Source organism: Pholis gunnellus (genome assembly GCF_910591455.1).
Source record: "Pholis gunnellus genome assembly, chromosome: 11".
Taxonomy (NCBI): Eukaryota; Metazoa; Chordata; class Actinopteri; order Perciformes; family Pholidae; genus Pholis; species Pholis gunnellus.
This window is the reverse complement of record NC_136538.1, coordinates 9524123-9545061: the sequence shown is the minus strand read 5'-3', so window position 1 is coordinate 9545061 and position 20939 is coordinate 9524123. Positions and strand designations below refer to the sequence as shown.

General features: G+C 44.9%; 1 protein-coding gene across 3 annotated transcripts in view; it reads right to left on the bottom strand.

Moving 5' to 3' along the window:
- macrod2 (mono-ADP ribosylhydrolase 2) overlaps positions 1–20939 on the bottom strand; it is a 372886-nt gene that overhangs the window by 250127 nt on the left and 101820 nt on the right. For all 3 annotated transcript variants that reach the window (XM_079168947.1, XM_079168948.1, XM_079168949.1), the window contains exon 4: positions 13735–13764. In XM_079168947.1, the coding sequence (XP_079025073.1) occupies positions 13735–13764 (30 nt within the window). The remainder of the gene's footprint in view (positions 1–13734; positions 13765–20939) is intronic.

The window sequence follows — 20939 nt, the reverse complement described above, 5'->3', positions numbered from 1 at the left end:
GCTTGGTCCACCCTCATTTGCATATGTGGAGGGAGAAAATATTAGAAATGTCTTACAATATAATGTCGTGAAATACTGTGCCAACACAAGATATTAGATAATGAGATACTAGCAACATCTTCATGACGGTTTAAAACAACTGGACAAAGAAAATAAGATCAGATTTACAAATTGTTATTCAGCGCAGGGCTGATGTTTTCCTGTTACGCTCTATCCTCTGGTACAATTCTATTTTAGTCTCCATATCAGCAAATTACTGATAATTGTTGAAAACAAGACACTATATATACACGTGTCAGCAAAGTAACTTTCCAACACCGCAGCGTGCTCCCTATCATGAATTTATGGCCAAATAAGCAAGTTTCTGCAGCAATAATCAATTCATGGTATATCCAATGTGTCATTCACGTTGACATTTAACTTTTTAAATGAGGTTACCATTGAAAGCAGGGAATCATCAGATTGCGATAGTGCATGTAAATGCGCCGACTGTGTGTTGTGTACACTGTGAGACCCTTCCCCCGCACGCTTGTTGACACCGCGGTCCCTTCGACCCCCCCCGCCACCTCTGTAAATTGTGTTTCACGGCTTGAAGGTTACAGAGAAAGGCTTGTGTTTGCCGAGGAGGCCAGATTAGTGCTCATCAGTCGTGGTGTTAGAGATCCGAGCACTGACCCTCGGGGCAAAAAGCCAAGCTGCTTTCACACTGCAGTACACGGGGACCCGATGGAGCCTACAGCAGCCTATTGTCACCACTCACCCAAAAGAAAAGACAGCAAATTGCCATGTCAGGAACTTTGGCCCCCATGCCAATATAATACACAGCCTTTGTCCCTCATCTGGCCTGTTAATATGAAAGGAGCAGCAAAGGGTATATGTTGCAGCTCAGCACTCGCTACAAAATAACAACAAAACGGTTTGATGTCGGAGTTTGTGTGGGTTTCTGCTTCGGAACATTTCATTTGCAACAGTTTGAACTGCAATAAAGATTTACATTTGATGCAAATGTATGCATATTCACACTGGCACTGGTTAAAGGAGGGAGGCACGCATATATCTGCCTTCAGATGAGAAGAATATAAACAGATGGTTATAAACTGTGGATACAAATAGCCGTGCAAAATCATTTCTTTCCCCCAAAAAAGTGAATAGATGTCTGAGTTCTGCTTTGCCGTCAACTTCAGGAACAGATGAAAACAAGTCATGGATATATGCTGAGATAAGCAGCTGTGTTGGAGAAACCCATTGGAAGTTTGATCATATAACATCTTCAAACCCACTGGCTCAGTTTGCTGATAGTACACGAATTGTAACATTGCAACATTTTTTCCATTATCTCCTATAAATGTCCTAGTCATACTCTCCAGCTTTCCACTTCCATGCCTAAAGACCCGAACCATAATTGACTTGAGGAGATTTGATCATTTGTTTCTTGCCTTACTGAGGTAGCCGGCGGAGGTCAGTGATTTAAATGCTTACCAGATATATCATTAAGGTGGATTTCCTACTCTGCTCCGTGGCCAGTCATGCAAAGGTAATTAGGCATTTGTGTCTCCATGATGCTGACTGACACTAAGATTAACAAGCTTTAAAAGCACAGTTGACTGGAGGTGAGAAATCTGCCATTATTGCCCAGATGATGAACTCGGTTCTGTCGGGTTCGATGGAATTGGAACTGGGGCACTCCTCAGAGGGGACCACACTACACTGCTCACTACTTAATTTAGCGTACACCTTAAACACATTTCTAGCCATGCTGAAGGAAAAAAAATGAACTCAAGTACTTGGAGCACCTCCGGTGATCGATAAAACTTCACAGGCTAATCCTGTCTAACACCTACGCCTCTGCGTGCTCTGAGAGTAACAGAAAGCTTGTAAAAAGGGGAAAGACCGTTTAGTTAGAATTATGCAATGTTAGTATGTACAGAGTTTGTGCAGAACGTCTGTTGGCATACTCACAAAAGGCCTCTGCATGTTTCTAATCAGCATGGTAGCCGTTCCTAAATGGCAGCAATAAAAGCACAGAGATCTTGCAGGAATGTAAAAGCGGCAGTAAAATAAAACGCATGATTTAATGACCATCTGTTGGGTGCCAGCGCAGACCTTGCTGCGACATGCTTTGTGAATGATCAAAGGCAGCATCCGCATCGAGAGTGATTCACCTCAGGAGGCACGATGGAGAATTAACAAGCCAACCAGCACAGATTCATTTTCCATGCAGTTTGGCCCTTTTGATTCGTTAACTGGTCTGCCTCATTCTCACATGGTGAAAGTGAGGGAGTAAAACAATGCAATACACACACACACACACCGCAGTCCAGCCCTTCAAAATGTGAAGCTCCTAGCTAAACAGCAACGCACTTAAAAGTTTGGAAATCCATTTGTAGAATAGCCCAGCGGAACGATTCCAGAGAGTTGGTATTATTAGGATTTTCTTTTTTTTCTTTCAGACCAGCCCTGCCATCGGCTGCTGATGTTTATGACCTTCCTGAGTTTCTCTAACAGTCCATTTAGGTGTTAGGGGATGGATGCCAAATGACCAATCAGCACTTAAAAGAAGCATACACATACACAGAGAGAGAGCGAGAGAGAGGCATGCTGATGTCCTCAGACAGATATTCCAAAAACACTTGGCTCTTATCTCATCAAGGCTCAGTAAATAAAACATTGAACAGCTGTGCCAGACTCAGGATTGCAGAGGCAGTGTGGGCATCCAGTCTGGTCCTGGAACAACACGGAGAGCACAAAGAAATAGAGACACCCAAAGATAAGCTAGACACTCATGAGTTAGAATGAAGTTAAAAACAGACCTAAATAGATTCTCGGGGGGGGACGATGAAACAGAACAACCATTCCACCGGCAGAGCTCACGCTTCAAAAGTTTACCATAAGGCATGACAAATCTCAGGTGGGCTCCAGACGAATAGCATTCCCACACAAGCGCTTTCAAAGCACTACACAGATTACCTTACACATCCTTGGGCTGGCATCGTCATAACCGCGCTGTTTTGCTCATCAGATTGTCTGTCTGTCTGACTTCTCTGTTATCTCTCCTTAATTATTCTTCCTTTTCTCAGTCAGTAAGACTGTGTGCAGTATTTAACATGCTGAGGGGACACATGTCCGCCTAAAAACGCCACAGAACAAATGCGCTACTTTGTTTGCGTTCACAGCTCATTTGGCCCAATCCATGTTTTGGCATTCTGTTTGTCACGCTTGGTGAGGTTTTCTGCGCTGCCCACCGAGGGAGAGAGACACGTTCCAGGGTCTGTCAGCTGAGGCCCACATTCACACTGTGTCCTGCAGCATTTCCTTCAGGCTTTCTCTTTCATGTAGCGCGCCGAACACTGTGTCGAAATAGCATGTGGGCCTAATCTTTGGGGCATTGCCAGTGAAATTTGAAGAAGCGAATACAACATTTCAAATAATCGACAATCTCCCATGTCTTGACCCTTTTGGGGGGGGGTCAAACACACACACTTTAGATACAATCAGACAGCTGTGTGTGCCTCGTCCTACCTCTACCACCAACATAGTCACACTGCCACATGTAAGCTATCTACTCTGATGCCTGACGAGGCTTGGGAATGTGTCAGTGTGGTGTTGATCGGCCGTGGAGGTGGAGGGGAAGCGACAGGGTCTTGTTTGCAATTACACAGGTGGCGCTGGTCGGCGGTGGGAATGTCCCAGCTGGTCTCAAAGGTCTTATCTCCCCCAGTGAGCAGCAGTCCATCCACCCACCGACTGTAAACACAATGGCTCCCTATGGTACTGAGCTGATTGCTGTTTCATCAGGGCCAGGACTAGAGTCAGTGGAGAGGAGCTCCGTCCCACACTGTTTGATGAACTTGTTTATTTTTCCTGCACATGGGAGGCCCAGAACAAACTGATTGGCAAGCGGCGCGTTTATCTGAGGCTTAGGAAAGCATTTCCTGATGACTCTGGACAGTCAGCGCTGCACCGAAGCCACAGCGAAAAGCTTAATTAGAGCTTTCTGAAAATAACGTCTTGATACCACCCCCTATAATGCCCATTATTACTGCTAAGTATGCTCCTCCATCAAGGATGGCATGTGCTAATGTGAGTCTCACAGCAGAGAGCCAACATGTTTCAGTGGGCTCAAATAGCTTTGCTGCACTCTCCCACTCAGAAATTAATCTTCTGCGCACCTCTGCACATGCCCGACACAGAAAGGAACGCATATACCGATATTAATTGGTTTGTGCATACCGAAAGCTCAATTTCTTTTTGAAACCTCTCAAATACACATAATTCTACACATAGATGGCATGTTTAGGAGTAATGTTTTGACACTATTTACCACCCTACGCGACAAGCTCATTATTTAACTAAGCTAGTCAAATATACATTTTTACACGTAAAGTGTGGTGTTTGATGGAGAGACGAGCGGTTCCCACCTGAATACTTTGTCGTTTTGCCTGCTAATTGCTTCTGGGGTGAAAATACACGATTATGCAAAGCAAAATGAGAACTGTTTTCCTCTCACTACCGCCCACTACATCTGACAACTGTTCCCCCCCCTCCACAACACCTTTTACTCTGCGTATCCCTCATTCTTCATACCACTTCCCTCATTTTCCCTCACCTTTTCTCTCTCTCTCTCTCTCTCCACCTTTACACAAGCTTCTGTGGCTACCCTCAGAGATCTGTCTGCACACACATACTGTGTCGGCAGTGTGAGGGTGATAATGAAGTGTCGGAGAAAAGAGGATTAGGTGGAGTGGTGGGCATCATCCCTGCGGTATAAATGCTCCTCTCTCCCTAAGGAAGGACACATGGAGCGGCTTTCACTTCAGTCCAGCTGGCTGTCTCGGTGTCACTCTCAGCTCGCATACTGGGATGGCTGCTGTGGCCCTCAGGAGGCAACAGTGAGGGGGTTAACGCGACGACGAGCCCGGCACCTAGGGGACACTCGGCGTTTCATCCTCTGACACCCGCCTGTTTATTCTGCACAGCCAGGCTGAGAGCAGCATAACACTGGCAGTGGGAAAGTGAAGATCTTCACCAGGGGAACAGGCTGACACGGAGAGAAAGATAAATAGTGGGTGAGAGAGAGCGCGAGAGAGAGAGAGAGCGAGAGCGAGAGCGAGAGTGAGAGTGAGCAAGAGTGAGAGAGATAGAGAGAGAGAGAGAGAGAGAGACAAACTCCTCCTCTTCCCTGTGGTCTGACAAAAAGATGACAGCTTTCCTCTGGAGCTCGCTCTGCCTTCCCTGGGCAGAAACCTCACTTGTAGGAGAGCGGCCTGTCAGACACAGCTAACTAGGCTGCCCCGTGAGAGATGCACAACGCTTGACAGTTTGTTACCAGTTGGCAAAAGGCCACCGTAGCAGGTCAGCCTCTGCAAAGAAAGTGCCACTAGTCAGCTACCAACCAGCTCTTTAGAGATGCTCACGTGAATGTTACGCTTCCAAGCCTCAGATCTAAACACCACCCCGACGCTACTGCAAACATTAGGTACTTGAGAGCAATCAGCGCTCTGTGTTGCTTTTGTGATGCGCAGTGGTTAGTGGAATTATGGCATTTACTGTTCAAGCCCTCAGCGTGCAGCGTGTCCCTCTGCTGTATGAGGCAGGCACTAAGTAAAGGTCCATTAGCCAGCTATAGTTAACATATCTGAATGGCACATCGTATATGTAACATTCAAAATGGAGAGTCATTTAGTAACCGCCAAAATGAAACAAAACATGTGCTAACACACCTATTTGGTGTCAGTAGTCAGTGTAGAGTGTTTCTGGTCTCATACATTAAAAACTGCAGCTGGACACTAAAAGGTCCACTAATCAACTCCAGCACACTTGTGTCTATATGTCCTGCACACAGTGTGCACATTCAATTAACAGTCAAACTATTAGTTTGTCCTAACTAAAGGGCTGTAAAGACGTGGTTATTCTGCCTGGGCTGGGGGCTGTTTATTGATTTAATGGCTCTACTAATTTCCTTAATTGATCTCCACTGGTTCCTCAATTACCTTCACCACTGTTGAATACAGAGAGTAGATGGCATGGAAGGAACCCATATGTTAAGGAATGCATTTCTACAAAACAAATTAGTTTTGATATTGAACTACAACCATAAACTCTGTGATACTAAGCTCTTTCATATTTCACGGTGCCCCTGTGATCGGTTCAGGCTGTACATGAAAAAAAAAAAAAAAAAAGATTCTTACATTTTGAAACGTGTATTTCTCAATTGCGGTCCACCTTTTGTCCCACCTGTCTGTTATTGGAAGAGTCCTGTCTTCCTAATATATACTTTGCTCCGATTGCTCGCTGGAGAAATTCTTGCAAACGTTTTTGAAAATAACAGGGTTTCATACGACTGGTATATTAGCATGTCAGCCGTCTCTGAATCATCCGCGAGCATGTGGCTAAGCTCTCTGAGCCTCTTGTGATGTCCTTGTAGTAGCCTTGTCGTGATTGGTGAGACTTTGGGATGGGGTAGTGCCCTGCGAAGAACTGTCCCCGTCTGTCAGATCCCATCCATCCATCCTGCATCGCTGGGGGCCACCGGACCAAAACTGACCACTGAGTCAACTGACAAGACAGCTCAGCATCCAGTTATCCCAGAATAAGAATCACACTCAAGCACAAGCACACACGGACATGTCAACACGCAAGCAAATGTGTGCACAGTCACGTTCTCACACACACACACACATGCATGCAAACATCCAGTCAGGCAGACACATAAATGCAATACACAAAGACACATGCATGCAAAAGAACATTGGCAGGCTGAGAGCAGGATCTAACCCCGAAACAGCCACAACAAAGCCCGAGCAGGACACAAATGCGCTCTGACATTGAGGTTGGTAATGCTTTGAGTTGTCTGAAATCTCAACAACTGACCCAGAAATGCTGGTGCACAGAGGAGGGTTTGGTGTGCGGGGGCGGGGGGGAGGTCATGTGTGATGCAGTGTGGAAGAGAACTAAATTGACACATTTCTTGCCCCCTTCTTGAACCCTGTGGTGGTATTCTCACTTTATGCACAATGAGGGGAGACAGAATAAGGTGGCTCCTTAAACTGGGGTGCATAGTCTTTGATGTACAAAAGCATGTGAATTATGTGGAAATATACATACAATAAGTGGTAAAATATGGTGTGGGACTGAAGTCAAAGGCCACCTTCGTTTCCTCTGAGAGCGAGAGAGCGAGAGCGAGAGAGGCTGCCGAGGTCAAACACAAAGGAAATCCAGCAACCGCAATATGTTTACAGCAGCAACCCTGAGGGGAGGGGAGGGCCCGACAACAATATTGCATGGATTTATTTTTAACTAAGGAAAATGCATGAAACAACTTACATAACATGTTTTTCAAAACAATGTGAATTGCTTATACAAAAGTGTAATGGCCATTTCAAACGCTGTGCTTCGGTTCAAAATGAGAGTCCCAAGCCTCTGCTGCCTCGAGGCTTGGCTACAGCCCCGAGGTTTAGAGCTGCAGCTGGCAGAACTAGCATTTCAAACTGATAACGCCCCAAACTTTCTCAGTCCTTTGCTTCAATGAACGATAGGAGAGATTCTGGAGGAGTGAAGTCAACCTCAAATGACCCCTCAGTGGCAGAAGGCAGAGGGACTCTGTGCCAGTGTGAAAATCATATTGAAAATAGGAAGCCAGGGTACTGAGAATCTCTGGTGCAATTCTCAATCACAAAGATAAAACCAGACATTCCCCTCAGCCTCGCAATTTGTTTTAAATGGACTATAAGCCAAGACAGGCTAAACACTGCATTGTTTAATACTCTTTAACGCTTAAGAATAAGAAATAAAAATGTACATTCTTCCTGTAAACAAAGACCTTGTAATCAATTTTAAAAAATCAAACACACTGGGAATATCCATCATCACAAATTCATTCAAATTATAATCGGTTTGGCAGATGAGGAACAACAACAAGCTAAAATACAATAATAAACATACTCTCGAGTGGTTTGCAGGAAACTGTCAATTTAAAAGGTCACTTTGTCAATTTTCGACGCTGGTAACTTGGAGGGAGGCCGAACATCGTTCACTTGCACGTACCACCCACATTGCAACGATACTAAGCCGGATTGGGATCACCAAAATTTACTTTAACAGCGAGCAGAGAAGTGTCAGAGGAGAGACGTCTCTTTGAGCGGTGCAGTGCAGTGCAGCGCTGAACGGTCCTGGTTGGATCGTCAAAGCTTGCCACGACACAGCTAGACACAGAACGCTCCGTACAGTTTGACATGCTGATGTGTGCCGTTTAAAGTTAGACTCTTTTCCTCGCCCGCACCGCAGTGCCAGAGATCAAGTGATGCCGCCAACGAGGTAATGACATGGCCGCCGCGGGCGACGGCCGGCAGCTTGATTCATACGTGGGGACAGAGATGAATGATTCATAGGCTGAGAGATGGATACCAGGACGCCTGGCAGCTATATGCCCCTCTCGCCTCTTATTCGCCGACACACACCTCTCCATAAATGCCTAGGAACACTTTATGTCTCATAAGCTTAACATTACACAGCTGGCCGGCCCGGTCACCATCGCTCGTAATGGCTCCGTGACTTTTTTGGTTTCTACATTTTATACCATTTTTACACTCATCACTAATCACGCTGTCCCTCTCTCCCTCTAGTTTTCCTTGACTCCTTGACTCCCTGACCATTTCCTCTTCCCTTCCCATTATAACGCAATGCTAATCCTAAATATGGAAGCCGCTGTTGTAGGCTCAAATGAATGGCCCAATCATTCTGCATCAATTAGTCCATCCATCATAGCTGATTGGACGAGGGGGGGTTTCGTGGTCTGTTCTCTGCGGTGGCGGGAGGGAGCCCGAGATGGCATTAGAGAGAGCTATCGCGCTGAAATGCAATTTTCATTACTATTTGGGTACAGCAGACTGCAGCCCACACGGTGACCTTGTCCTGGCAGTGTTAGTGGAATGCCCTCTAAATGACGTCATGGCTGTAATAATTGGGTGAAATGATCTGACAGCATGGGGGCACGGTACATCTCCTACATCATGATCATTTTTCAATATAATGACGGATGTTTCCACTGAGATGTCAGCGCACTTGACATAACTGTATATATAGTAATATGTAGCTCACCAACTGCTACATATATATAATAAAACATAGAATAAACTTTGTTGATACAAACAATATATAGATGGGAGTTACACTGAGTTTTACTGGCGGTATACTGGGTTACAATTTAATAAAAAGGCAAGACATTATTATTATTATTTAAATGTCAGTGGCTCAAGCCAATGCAAGAAAAGCATGAAGAGGACAAATGCAAAAACCCTGTCCTACATAAATGAGAGCTAGATAAACTGTACATACTTAAGAGAAAGAGAATACAAACGTCTTCATGCTGTGAGTTTACCTCATAAATAGCTCCTAACAGCAGGACCAATCCCGCAGAGGAGGAAGGACACACATTTATATCAGGGCCGTCTCTAACGCACTTTAAAAAGCACATGGAACATTACAGCAACAAATACAAGGTGGACCTAGATCGGGGTGGAACTAACTGCCCGCTAAATATGAGGAGATAAGTGAATCCCACGGGGACCACGCTGACTGAGGAATCTCTGCATTCGATTTATCATTTTACATTATTTAGGCTACTCCACGGGGAAATACCGTATCTCTGTCATAAGTTATGCTAATGGCTGGTACTACCATCTGTGAACTAAGGACCATCAGTCAGGCATAGTGTGCAATCTATGAGTTATGAGAATAATATGTCATCGTTAAATGATTAATCATAGAGGGGCGTTCCGGGGCTTCCAGTGAGCTGATATGGTTGTGACGGGGACATAAGGCCATCACACAACACCATCCTATATCTCGACCTGTGCCCCTCCCCCTGCACAGAACACCATGGCCCTGTCCCTTCCAATCTGCTCAATAAACAAGCCTGGGGCAGGACCCAGACAGAGGATAATGGTTCACCTGGAGGTGACAGGAAAAGAAAACAGAGCTCTTTGCATAACGAATGCAGATAAGAGATAAGCACGCCGAAGCACTTAGGAATCTTGATAAAGGATTATCCAAACATGTCCCCAACTGGATACATTTTCTTTTCTTTTTAAAGCATGCTGGAGCATGCTTTTGGAGGAGCCAGTACTGCGGTTAATGTCCTGCTGATATTGACGTCGTGCTTCTGTGGTCAGAAAAATGGACTAAAAGCAGGCGTTCTCACATTTCACCCAGAGACATTCACAGGCCTTTGTACACACATCACTTTCTCAGCAGAGCCACTTGGCATCGCCTCGTCGTGTCGTTGCGAGTCTGAGTCCGATGCCATCTTTAGTTGCAGAGGAGGACAAAGAACCGTATGAGCACCGCCGTGGCCAGACGCAATCACAGCGAGCATAATTAATCTCAAACATTTGAATGTGCCGGGTACTTGCTGTGACTCACGCCACAGTTTAGGACGCATATGAGGGAGGGGAGCTGGGGGGCACACGGCACTTCAGCCGCCCTTGTTATGCAAGCAATGACAAAGGCTGGTGAGTTCAGTAAAGCGTTAGCAGCCCGTGGCCAAATTAGCCCGAGTCAGGACGTACTGAACAACGGTGCATTTGTCCCGCTGCTTTGACTGGAGCACAACGAGAAGGCCCAACCTGAGAAGAACGATTTGTTTGGGTGGTCTAGTTAAAGCCTGGTGCTAAATGGGCAACGGTTGGAATGCTAATCAGCCCATTTCCCCTGCTGGATGGAGACATCAGAGGCAAATGCAACTGCCTCTCTCTGGCTACACGGGGCTTCATGGTATCATTACATGGCTCAGTGTGCGTGTGTCAGTGGCGGTGTGAGAAGGCGACAAATAGAGGGGGGGGGGGGGGGTGAGATAGACAACATGATGTTTACATTAGGTCTACTCTCTTGGGACTGTGCCAACATCCAGCCATGCTGTGACACACATCACACAGCAACCTGCTACCATTCATAATTAGCCTCTATTCACAGAGGCCTCATTTAGCATGCTATTATCAGAGATCATTGTTATTTCCCTCTATGTACGTATGGAATCCCAGAGAGACCAACATGTCTACCGTAGATAACAGTGCTATTTTGGTTAACCCCATTGTGTACATAATACTGGAGACATACAACCCAGAGAGAATTCCCATCAGTGATTTCTAAGGATTTAATGGAGCGTCGGTGCACGAGAATATTCGAGACTTTTTCTGTCTCCTTTACTAATGCGAGGAATATAATTACATGTTTTTGGGTACCGCACAAATCTTTTCACTTATTTCCACCCTTATCTCACTGCTCTGGCTACAAGCCAACAACACTATTACCACAAATAAAATAAAAAACAGATTGTGGTTGGTGGTAAACTAACTTTTCCTCCATAAAGTAAAGACTTTGTCCAGTTTGTCCACATACTGGCGGGAGGGCCCACCTCCAGAACTAAACATGGCTCAGGTGTGTGAGGCCGACATGATGGATGATCCTGTTGTGAAGCTGCCCCTCTGCAGAGACCTGAGAAGACAGCTGGTAGATAAGGCAGGCCCCTATATGAGAGCACATCTCCTCTTCACATCTATCCTCACCGCCACCAAGGCAGGAGGTCTTCACATGCCAAACCACAGATAGGGGTAGAGGGAGGGCCAGAGAGGGCGGGAACAGAGAGAACACTTTTGCAGGTTTAGCAGCCACCGTCTAGTGATAAAGACACGGGAAGATAAAGACCTGCTTGGCCCTGTGCAGATAAAAGACAAAAAGCGTAGAGCTTTGTTTTGGGAGGAAAAGTAACATTTTCAGCTCGATAGATGGATATTGGTAATCTGTCCCTGGTTATAATCCCCTCCTCTCTTTATTTAAGCGTGGCCGAAATAACAACCACAAGCTGCAAGAGAATGCACAAATAATGAAGTAACACAGACTTGTCGTGGTCATTATTAAAAAGTGAGTCTTAACATTTTGCAGTGAATTGACCTCGTATCTTGTGCCAGTAACTTGGCAGGAATAGCATCGCTGGAAGTCAATTAAGAATGAAAGGAGGCTTTGCTCTCAAAAATAAAAATGGCACTAGCTACAATTAGAATTCCTCCGGAGTTAATAAGCACAGCTGCAGGTCACAATAAACCGAAATGTTTTCTCACAAAGTATGACATTAAACGACACGTAAGATCTCACGTTCCAATGTTGACGGCCCCAAAATCGACTTCATTTTGCTGCTGCTGTGTTGAAGCGGGCCAATCTGTAACACCCTAACACCCATTACTAGTTGAAGAATGACCTGGATCAATCAACCAGGCTGCGTGCTCCAAGATTCCCAGAACTGTGAAAAGGTGATTTGCCAGCAAATTACAATAATGAAAACATAATAGCAGAGAAAATTGCCTCTTGTGTTTCTCTGTGCGTGACAAATGAATACTGAAAGTCGACTGCCGCATAGACAGACACCAATCAGGAGGACAGTATATCTGCTTTACAGGGATTGGCTTAGTTATGGAGACGCGAAGCTGGTGACCTCTGATCTCAATCACAGACTTTTTTTCCCCCCGATGGCTGTGCGCTGAGGGCCTCTCCATGTCGCTGATACAGATTGGGAGCCCGCAATGCTACGCAACAACGGCTGGAAAGTGTGCAATCTTAAACATGGATCAGATGAGAAGAGGGCCACTCCAGGCTGCACGAGTAGAGGGGAAGACGATTTCAACAGGCTCCGTGTACACTCTGATGGATGCCATGCGCACTGAGCAGTTACCTATGCTCCATAATTGGTCGCTTCTGATGACTCATATTTCCTGCCAGGTGTTCAGATCACAAAAAACAGAAAGAAGTGCATCATTTTGTCCTATGAGCTGGTTTTTATTGCACCAATTTCTGTAGTAGGCCTATGTTATTTGGAGGAATATTGTAACAGATAAATGTATAGTAAGACATCTGAATGTCAACCATATCATAATATGTTTTTGAGGTCCATGATTACAAAAGTCTGAAAATACAGGACGAATGCACAGGCACTGTAGAACATCTGGCCCAAGAGTACAAAAATGAGTGAAAGTCTTATTTGTTTTATCAGTTGCATTAAAGAAAGCTGAGATGAACTCTTTAAATAGTCATTCTGACCTCCGACACATTAGATAGATTACATGAAACGTAACAATGTCTAACGTCCTGGTTGTGCAGCTGTTTAGGGCACGGTGACAGATTCAAAGTGACACCCAACACAAATGGATAAACAGACAGAGCGGAAGCAATGACCTTATTTCATTGTCACACTATTCCAGCATATCATCAAAAATTAACATTCCACGTGCAGCTGGGTGCATTTGAGCCCAACCTCCTCTTACTGCGTTGAAGAATGATTATTTCAATCATGTCACTGTAAAAGTCAAATTTGAGGAAAAAAGAACAGTTGGATTGGGCGGTCGCATCCCACTGGAGTTTCCCACCCCATTATTCCCACACCACGGTCGGCTGCCTCCTACTTCCTCCGTTGCTTTGATGATAATGCTCTTCGGCAGGCCGCTGAAGTAATGACCGTCTCTCAGTGTGGCACAGAGCAAGGCTGCACTGAGCTTTAATGTTTCGGCCTCACATCGGCCACATTTAACACGGACACTTGAAGCCAAATAGACACTTAAGTAGGCGACGAACCCGCAGAAGAATACAGATGTGCCATATGCAATCTGATGAGTGCAACTTTAATTGCTTTAATGCCTTGGGAACCAGCAATGAGATGATAAAAAGAAGAAAAAAAAGGTGTTCACTCACCTCCCCCTCCTCCCAGAAGACTGGAGTTTGCTGAAAAGAGAGAAAAGAAATGGCTCAGTAAACTTCAGAGAGTAAGCAAATATGGATCATTCTATAGAGTCAGCAACATTTGGACATGAAAGTTTGGACTGTTTAACTGCACCTGTGTGCTTTTTCAAATATACAACTTTTTGATCTGAAACTCTTTAATTTAATTTAATTACCGAATGTGTCACGCACTTATCTAATGAACAGAGGCACGACTGACAACTTTCCTGAGATTGACAACGCGACAGAATGATTCATGAAACCGTCAGTAGATTTTCACAGCAGTAGGTATAAAGTGTCAAGAGGAGCCTGAAGGAGCCTTGAATGATTATGATACATATTAGAATTTTTTTAGTAGCACTTTCTCACTTAAACCTGTAATCACACGTTTGAATAGCTGTACCTGGCAATACAAGATTTATAATTCTTACAGTTGCTTCCGACAACAGACACCCAAAGGTAACATGAATCTCATCCAATAATTTGTTTACCCCATCTCCAACAGAGAGAAGTGATCACTGCGTGAATACTGAATTTGGCAACAAACGTGCGACTCAGTCCGCAGCCGATTCCAATGTACTCTACTTGGCAGATTTCTTGGTTGGAAACATGACAGAGGTGATGCTCAACAAAACAACGTGGCTCATTAAAAGCAATTAACAGCGGCCTGAAGTTTAAAGACAGTTTTTCCAGATTTCACCGTGGCTTTGTCGGGCTTTTTTTCCCTTCATAGGAACTTCACGCAAATCGTTGGACATAAGCTGAGAGCAGCTCTTCAGTGAAAGACTTGTCGTCCTAAAGAGTGAAGCTTCGTTCTCATGCGCGACATCCTCAGAGCAAAGCCTCGCTCACCGTTATTCACTGTTATTCAGCTTTAAGACAGTTTAGTTTACAGACACTCATAGCATTGCTTAGCCCTGGGTTGTCAAAGCGAATCTACAACATTAATAAGTTGGTTCAAGAGAAGGTAACGTCAGCTATATTCCTGGAGATTGCATCATAAAAATCTGTCAGTTTGAGAAATCCGTTGCACATGAGAGGAGAAAGATTAGAGGGGACTTAAAGTACATCTGTTAATTTGGGTGTTACTGAAAGTAGGTAGCCTGTGCGTTTGAAGTGTAGTTCATCCAGCGGGCGTTGGAAGAATCATACGCAGCAACATGCCTTTAATGATCTTCAGATCCAGCTACAGCATTGGCTATCATCAGCAGTGAACACTACCCCATTAAAAGCTTCTTATTTCTGGAAAACACTTTGGCGCACAAGCAACAGATAATGAACAAGTGGTATAAGGGAGCGCTCTCAAGTGACAGCAGCACGGTCTTTTGGCTGTTTTTTGTTTTTTTTAAACGTGTATGAAGGGGACTTCTGGAGTTCACTCATTTTCCACACCTTTCTGTGGCACCATTATGGCTTGGCATTGTTCTCATTTGAGCGCCACACATATGAGTGGGCACAGGGACAAAGAAAGCTCTCCCACTGCAGAATTTGTTCCATCAAAGGGCTTTTGTTATGTGTGTGTGTTGGTGTGCATACAGTGAGCATAACATACACACACAAGAAACAGCAACTCAAACAGGGATGCACTAACAATCCACTGTCATGTTTACAATAGCACCTCTCCAGGTTTTTCGGTGATGAAAAAGACACTCGTGCTCTGCCAGCTTTTGTTTCGCTCTGGAATCTATCAGCTATCAACAACAACAGACGCGCAACTCAAACATGCATCTCCATGAACAGAGCCGTCTCTGTTCATATTTCAAAAACATTGATAAGTGTAGTCAGAAACAAAAGGGGAAAGGATTCATCACCGGGGATACCTTTGATTTGAAGGTAAACGCTTAGAAACTTGCAGTATCACGTATATGTGTAGCTTCTCTTATGATGTTAATGTTTTAAGCGGGTTGTTGTTTATTTCATTTTCAGCACAAAAGAATAGTTCCAGTGGCAGTTCAAGGCAAGCTAATAGTCTGCTAGTCTTCAGCAAAGTCTATCATCATTGTCTAGTCTCCTGGGGAGCCTTCCTATTCCTGGGCTATTAAAACACTGGGGCTTAATTACCTGGCATTATGGAAATGCATACCTGAGGGGGGCGCTTCATTTACTCCACACCTAATCAGAGATTTGAGATGTGGTTGCTAATCAGTCTGACATAACTCCTGTGTGTGTGTGTGTGTGTGTGTGTGTGTGTGTGTGTGTGTGTGTGTGTGTGTGTGTGTGTGTGTGTGTGTGTGTGTGTGTGTGTGTGTGTGTGTGTGTGTGATGGGGTCGTGGTAGCAGTGAACGGGGTTGTCTGGGGCTCGAGATGTTTGATGCTTTCTAACCACATGCGACTTGGTGTGATCACGGCAATAGCCCACTGGGAGATGAGGAGCGTTCGACAGCCGTCTCATCTCTGCAGTGGGTTTGATAAATGTGGAAGTAGGGAGGGGTAAAAAAAATAAATGCTGCTTTATGCCGTTTCATTTCCTCTCTCCCTGCATCCTCTCCTTTAACGATCAGAATGTCATGAAACGTGTTTCGGCAGTTTATCTTAAAGCACACTGTGCTGCTTAAGCACACAGAATATCTGTAACCTACAGAGGCAGTGAGCTCAGCCCACAGCGATGCATATCAAGGGAGACATTAAAACCCCAAAATGGTTGGGGACTTGCTTTGACAATCCGTCTTCAAGCACGAGACAAATAAGAAACAGCTGGCAGAGGAGCTAACCTGCAGCAGCACACGGAGCGGCAATACACTCTCAGCAGCAAAGGCTATTATCTAGTGCCTTATTCAGTGCGACTTGCCTGGGAAGTGCTTCAATTATCCTGAGTGAAAATCAAAACAGAAATCCATATTCGGCCACATCCACCCCATAATGCATATTTTATAAAGTGTGTATTAATTATAAACTAGCTCTGCTTGCTGCTTGAGCCTGCCCTGGGCTCAGTCTGGCTATCTTGTGGTGGATCAACACATTTCTGCCTTTAGGGAAGCAGTAAGAGAGCCAACAATTAGTATTATCAGAAGAGCATTATCGGTTCCTTCTTCAGTGCGCACACGTGGAGTTGTCTCTTTGAATGTATGTTTAATGGGTTTTTGACTTTGCTGTCCTCTCTTCGATGTCCGCGCCCCCTTGAGAATTCCATGAATCAATTAATCAATTCATCCTTCAAGGACAGAACAGACCACATCTCCTGCGTTGCCTCACGACTGTGTCTTGGCAATAAGGATGCACTTGAACACACCGCAAAGACTTTAGCCAACGGCCAGTTAGCAAGTTTTGCGCCTGCGTGAGAGGAAATAAGTCTCCACAGCAGCAGGTTGGGGTGGTCTGTGTAACTGAATGTAAAATGCCATTCCAAAAGGGAAACCGAAAGACCAAGGACGTGAGCTGACGTGACTGTCACAAAGCAGCGTGTGCGTCAGGGCCTTCAAACTACTTTAAGGATCCTATCAAGTTGGACAAAATGCTGCAGTAATCTTTGAGCTTTAATATTCCAGAGGACCTGAATATTTACTGTAGAAATTAAGAAAAGGCCCAGTTAATGAGAAGAGAGAGTGAATCCAAAGTGGGAGGCTGGGACTTTCCGTTTGTCAGGAGTGCTGCTGTGAGTCGTCCCGGTAGCAACCACAACATGGGTCATAAATCTCAGCGGAAGGGCTCCCCAGACTGCCTGGAGATGGCAGGTCATTAGGAACTGCTGGTCCACGGCATTAGGCTTGCCCATCAAACATATGCCTGAACTGTCACTGTGGGAGGACCCACTTCCTGTCTGCCCTTTGAACTCCTAACCCCCGCAGCAGCCTCATTTATCCCCCGGCCAATGACAACGCAGTGGAGCCGCTGCTCTGTATTTTTTACGGCGAGAACTCTATTGATAAGAGACCTCTAGCCGGAGAGCGCAGGCCCAGTTTATGGATTGTGGCACTGCGTCAGGAAGCCGGCACAGACGCAAACACAGCGAGAAGGGGACGGTGAAGCCACCCTCTTGTCTCAGCGCGTTCATATATTTGCAGAGCGTTCATAAAAACGGCTCATGTGAGTCCTGTGTATGCAGAGGGCAGTGGGGCATGGATCTGGGCTGTGCGTTCGGTGTCGTCAGCAGAGCCCTAGCTCATCCGCTGAGATGGGAAGTGCTAGTTCACAGCCACAGAAGCACAAGGCAGTAAACAGATTCACCGTCCACCTTCTGGTCTCTGCCACCCTAACTGAACCCTTTAAATATGCGCCATCATGCACGCTTCTCAACAAGCTCAGAGGTTAATAGTGTACTCTGCTGTGACTCTGGGATAAAAAGGTGGGGTACAGAAACTAATAAAAAAGATTTTATGGTTCAGGTTGCCTGCTCTGTTGTAGATGGATGAGTCCAAAAAAATCTTGGTGCAATTTTTCAAAGCAACCAGTGTGGCCACTGCAATATAATACTCCCGGCCCATCTGTGTCTGCACAGTAACTATATCGGAGTCACATTAACCATCTTCGGGACGATCTTTGCTATGTTCTATAGCAACAGCATTCTGCGTCATATCAGCAGATTTCAGTATCACTCACTGTCTTTTGAAGCGTGTCTTAACTGTTCACAAAGAAGCATTTTTAATTTGAGCAAATCCAAAAACACACAAACAGCCGCAAACTAGGTCCATAGAGCTGCTCTTATGAACGGGGAGTCGCATCTTTTTGTTCTCCATTCTCCTGCTTTAATTAGAAATCATATTCACAGCTAATTCGACGGGCACAAATTAGCATCCGCAACACAATGAACTGCAAATGGGAGGCCTGAAATAATGAAGAAAATAGTTCAGAGACACAAAAAGACGATCATTTTATAGACTTGGTTGACACTTAGATGGTCATTAGACGTTTCCTCTTCATAGTGTTCTGATGCTTAAACATGTCAGCTGTGAATGGCGATGTTCAAAGAGTCAGTGGAGTGAATTATTTTTGAGTGGAACAATGTGCTGCTGCACACACAAGACACTTCTCCACTCCGCCAGCTTTCCTAATAAGCAGTGCTACTGAGCCTGTACACACACGCACAAGCTCACACATGTGCGTGCACTTACGTGCCACAACCCAACTCAAATATTCAGGCTAGGATGTAATATCTAGAGCAGCCCCCATCATGTCTGTGGAGCTCGGTGTTACACTGAGGCAATTCTAACCTTTAATGATGGGGCCTTTTTTCTTCTTTTAGTAGCTGCCGAAGTTCGCACAAATAGAAATAAAGTTAAACGAGCCACCAGTTGTGGGATGAGAGAGATGCAACAGTGGCATTTCCTATTTGTGGCACATCAAAAATGCATGCTTTACCACACACACGCTGCCTCGTCTGATGATGCTGGTTGGCATTTTTGTTCTTTATAGCTTCTAGTGGTCCCTGAGGAGCATGACTGAACCAGACAAACATGTGGTAGAGGTGGCATGATCCCAGCAGCACATTCTCTCTCTCTCACTCACACACACACACACACACACACACACACACACACACACACACACACACACACACACACACACACACACACACACACACACACACACACACACACACACACACACACACACAAAAAGCCTAAAGCCTGGCATACTTCCGTCAGAATTATGCAACTGTGGCTGAAACAAGTAGAGTACACAAAGGTTTTACTCCACACTAGAGTATGCAATGTGTCAGAGAATGACAAAGTACAAGTACATACAAGTATTTACTGAAATGCTAACCGCACGCCATTGAGGTTTCAGGTTTCATTGGTGGGGGTAATGCTACAAACAATAAAGACACACTAGTGAAACATTGATTCGACGCTTGCACACATAAATTTAGACAAAGTGTGAAAGTACATTTAGCTGCCAAGGTAAAAGGGTATGTTTGAAGCCAAAACCTGCCACTGTTCAACTCTGAGGCTTGCGTATTTTTGGTTTAATTGTATAGAATTGTGCTAGTTTTAAAGTCATATTTTGAATAGATTGTGCCCGTGTCTGCTGTGAAACACAACAGCAAATTAAATTGAATTTAGAGTATACTGCTAGCTTTATATCTCCTGTCTTCCACACCAGCCTACAGTGAGTTGCAGGGTTATTCTGCGTTGTAAAAGTTTAGGAGGAGCTTGTTGCAGAGTTGCAGACCTTGTTTGCTATTCATTGGGTCGTTATGTTAAGTTGATTAGGTGCCGGTCACATCATCAAGCAGGTCTCATTTCTCATATGTATTGATACCCAGAGCTCAGCACAAACAAAATGTCCATTAAGTCGGATGATGGGTTGAACTTTTGGCTTCTCTGTAGTATTTTCAGTTCAAGCTATTAAAAGCTCATCCGGCTCAAACATGCAGTCTTTTGCTGTGGGATTCCACTGTACCAACGTCAGCCATGTTTCTTGTCGTGTGAAGCAGCGTTTGACTCGTGACGGCGTCGCTAGCTTTGGAAGAGACTCAAACAAACATAAAAGGCTTTACTGTTCAAAATCCCTGCAACAACAATGATGTGAGTTTAATTTAGGCTGGATTTATTTTTGAAATAATCAGGCGACCGTAGGTTGCTCCTTAAACCGATTCATATTCTTAACAGCGCGTGTCGGATACTGTTGATGGCTGAAACGATGTTGTTTTTGCAGCATCTTTTTAGAACCATGGCAGTAGTGTTATGACGTCTGAATGCATCAATGTGACAACAGGGTGGTGTCACAGTGATTAATCCCTTTCCTCCGCAGTCTTGTCACCTTCATAACAAAGCAACAATACCAGATGCCAAAGCCAGCCCACACGTCTATTGTTATAATTACCTGACCTTCAAATCCACATTAATGAGCCCAGGATGATCCCATTCTCTTTCATCATTTGGCTTCCGAGCCCTCCTTTTATCTAACAAGGTCACCTTTCACAACACCGCTTCTCCCTGAAATACACATCCCCCTCATAAATATACATCTACCTGCATCTGCTCAACCCCCAGTCCTAAGAAGGGAGCTTGGAGAAATTACAAGAAAATAAAGCTGTAGGTGGGCTCTGCAAAGCGCAAGTTTGTATTTCTTGTGAAGTTGACACCCAAGGGAAAGTCAATGCCACCAAAGTCAGACACAGAAAACAACTTTCTAACGAGGGAAGTGTTGCTTAATATTGTTTTCAACAGCAAAGACACAGCCTATTAACATGAACGAGAAAGACTCACTGCAAGGGGGGGCAGCGCAGGGAGCGGGG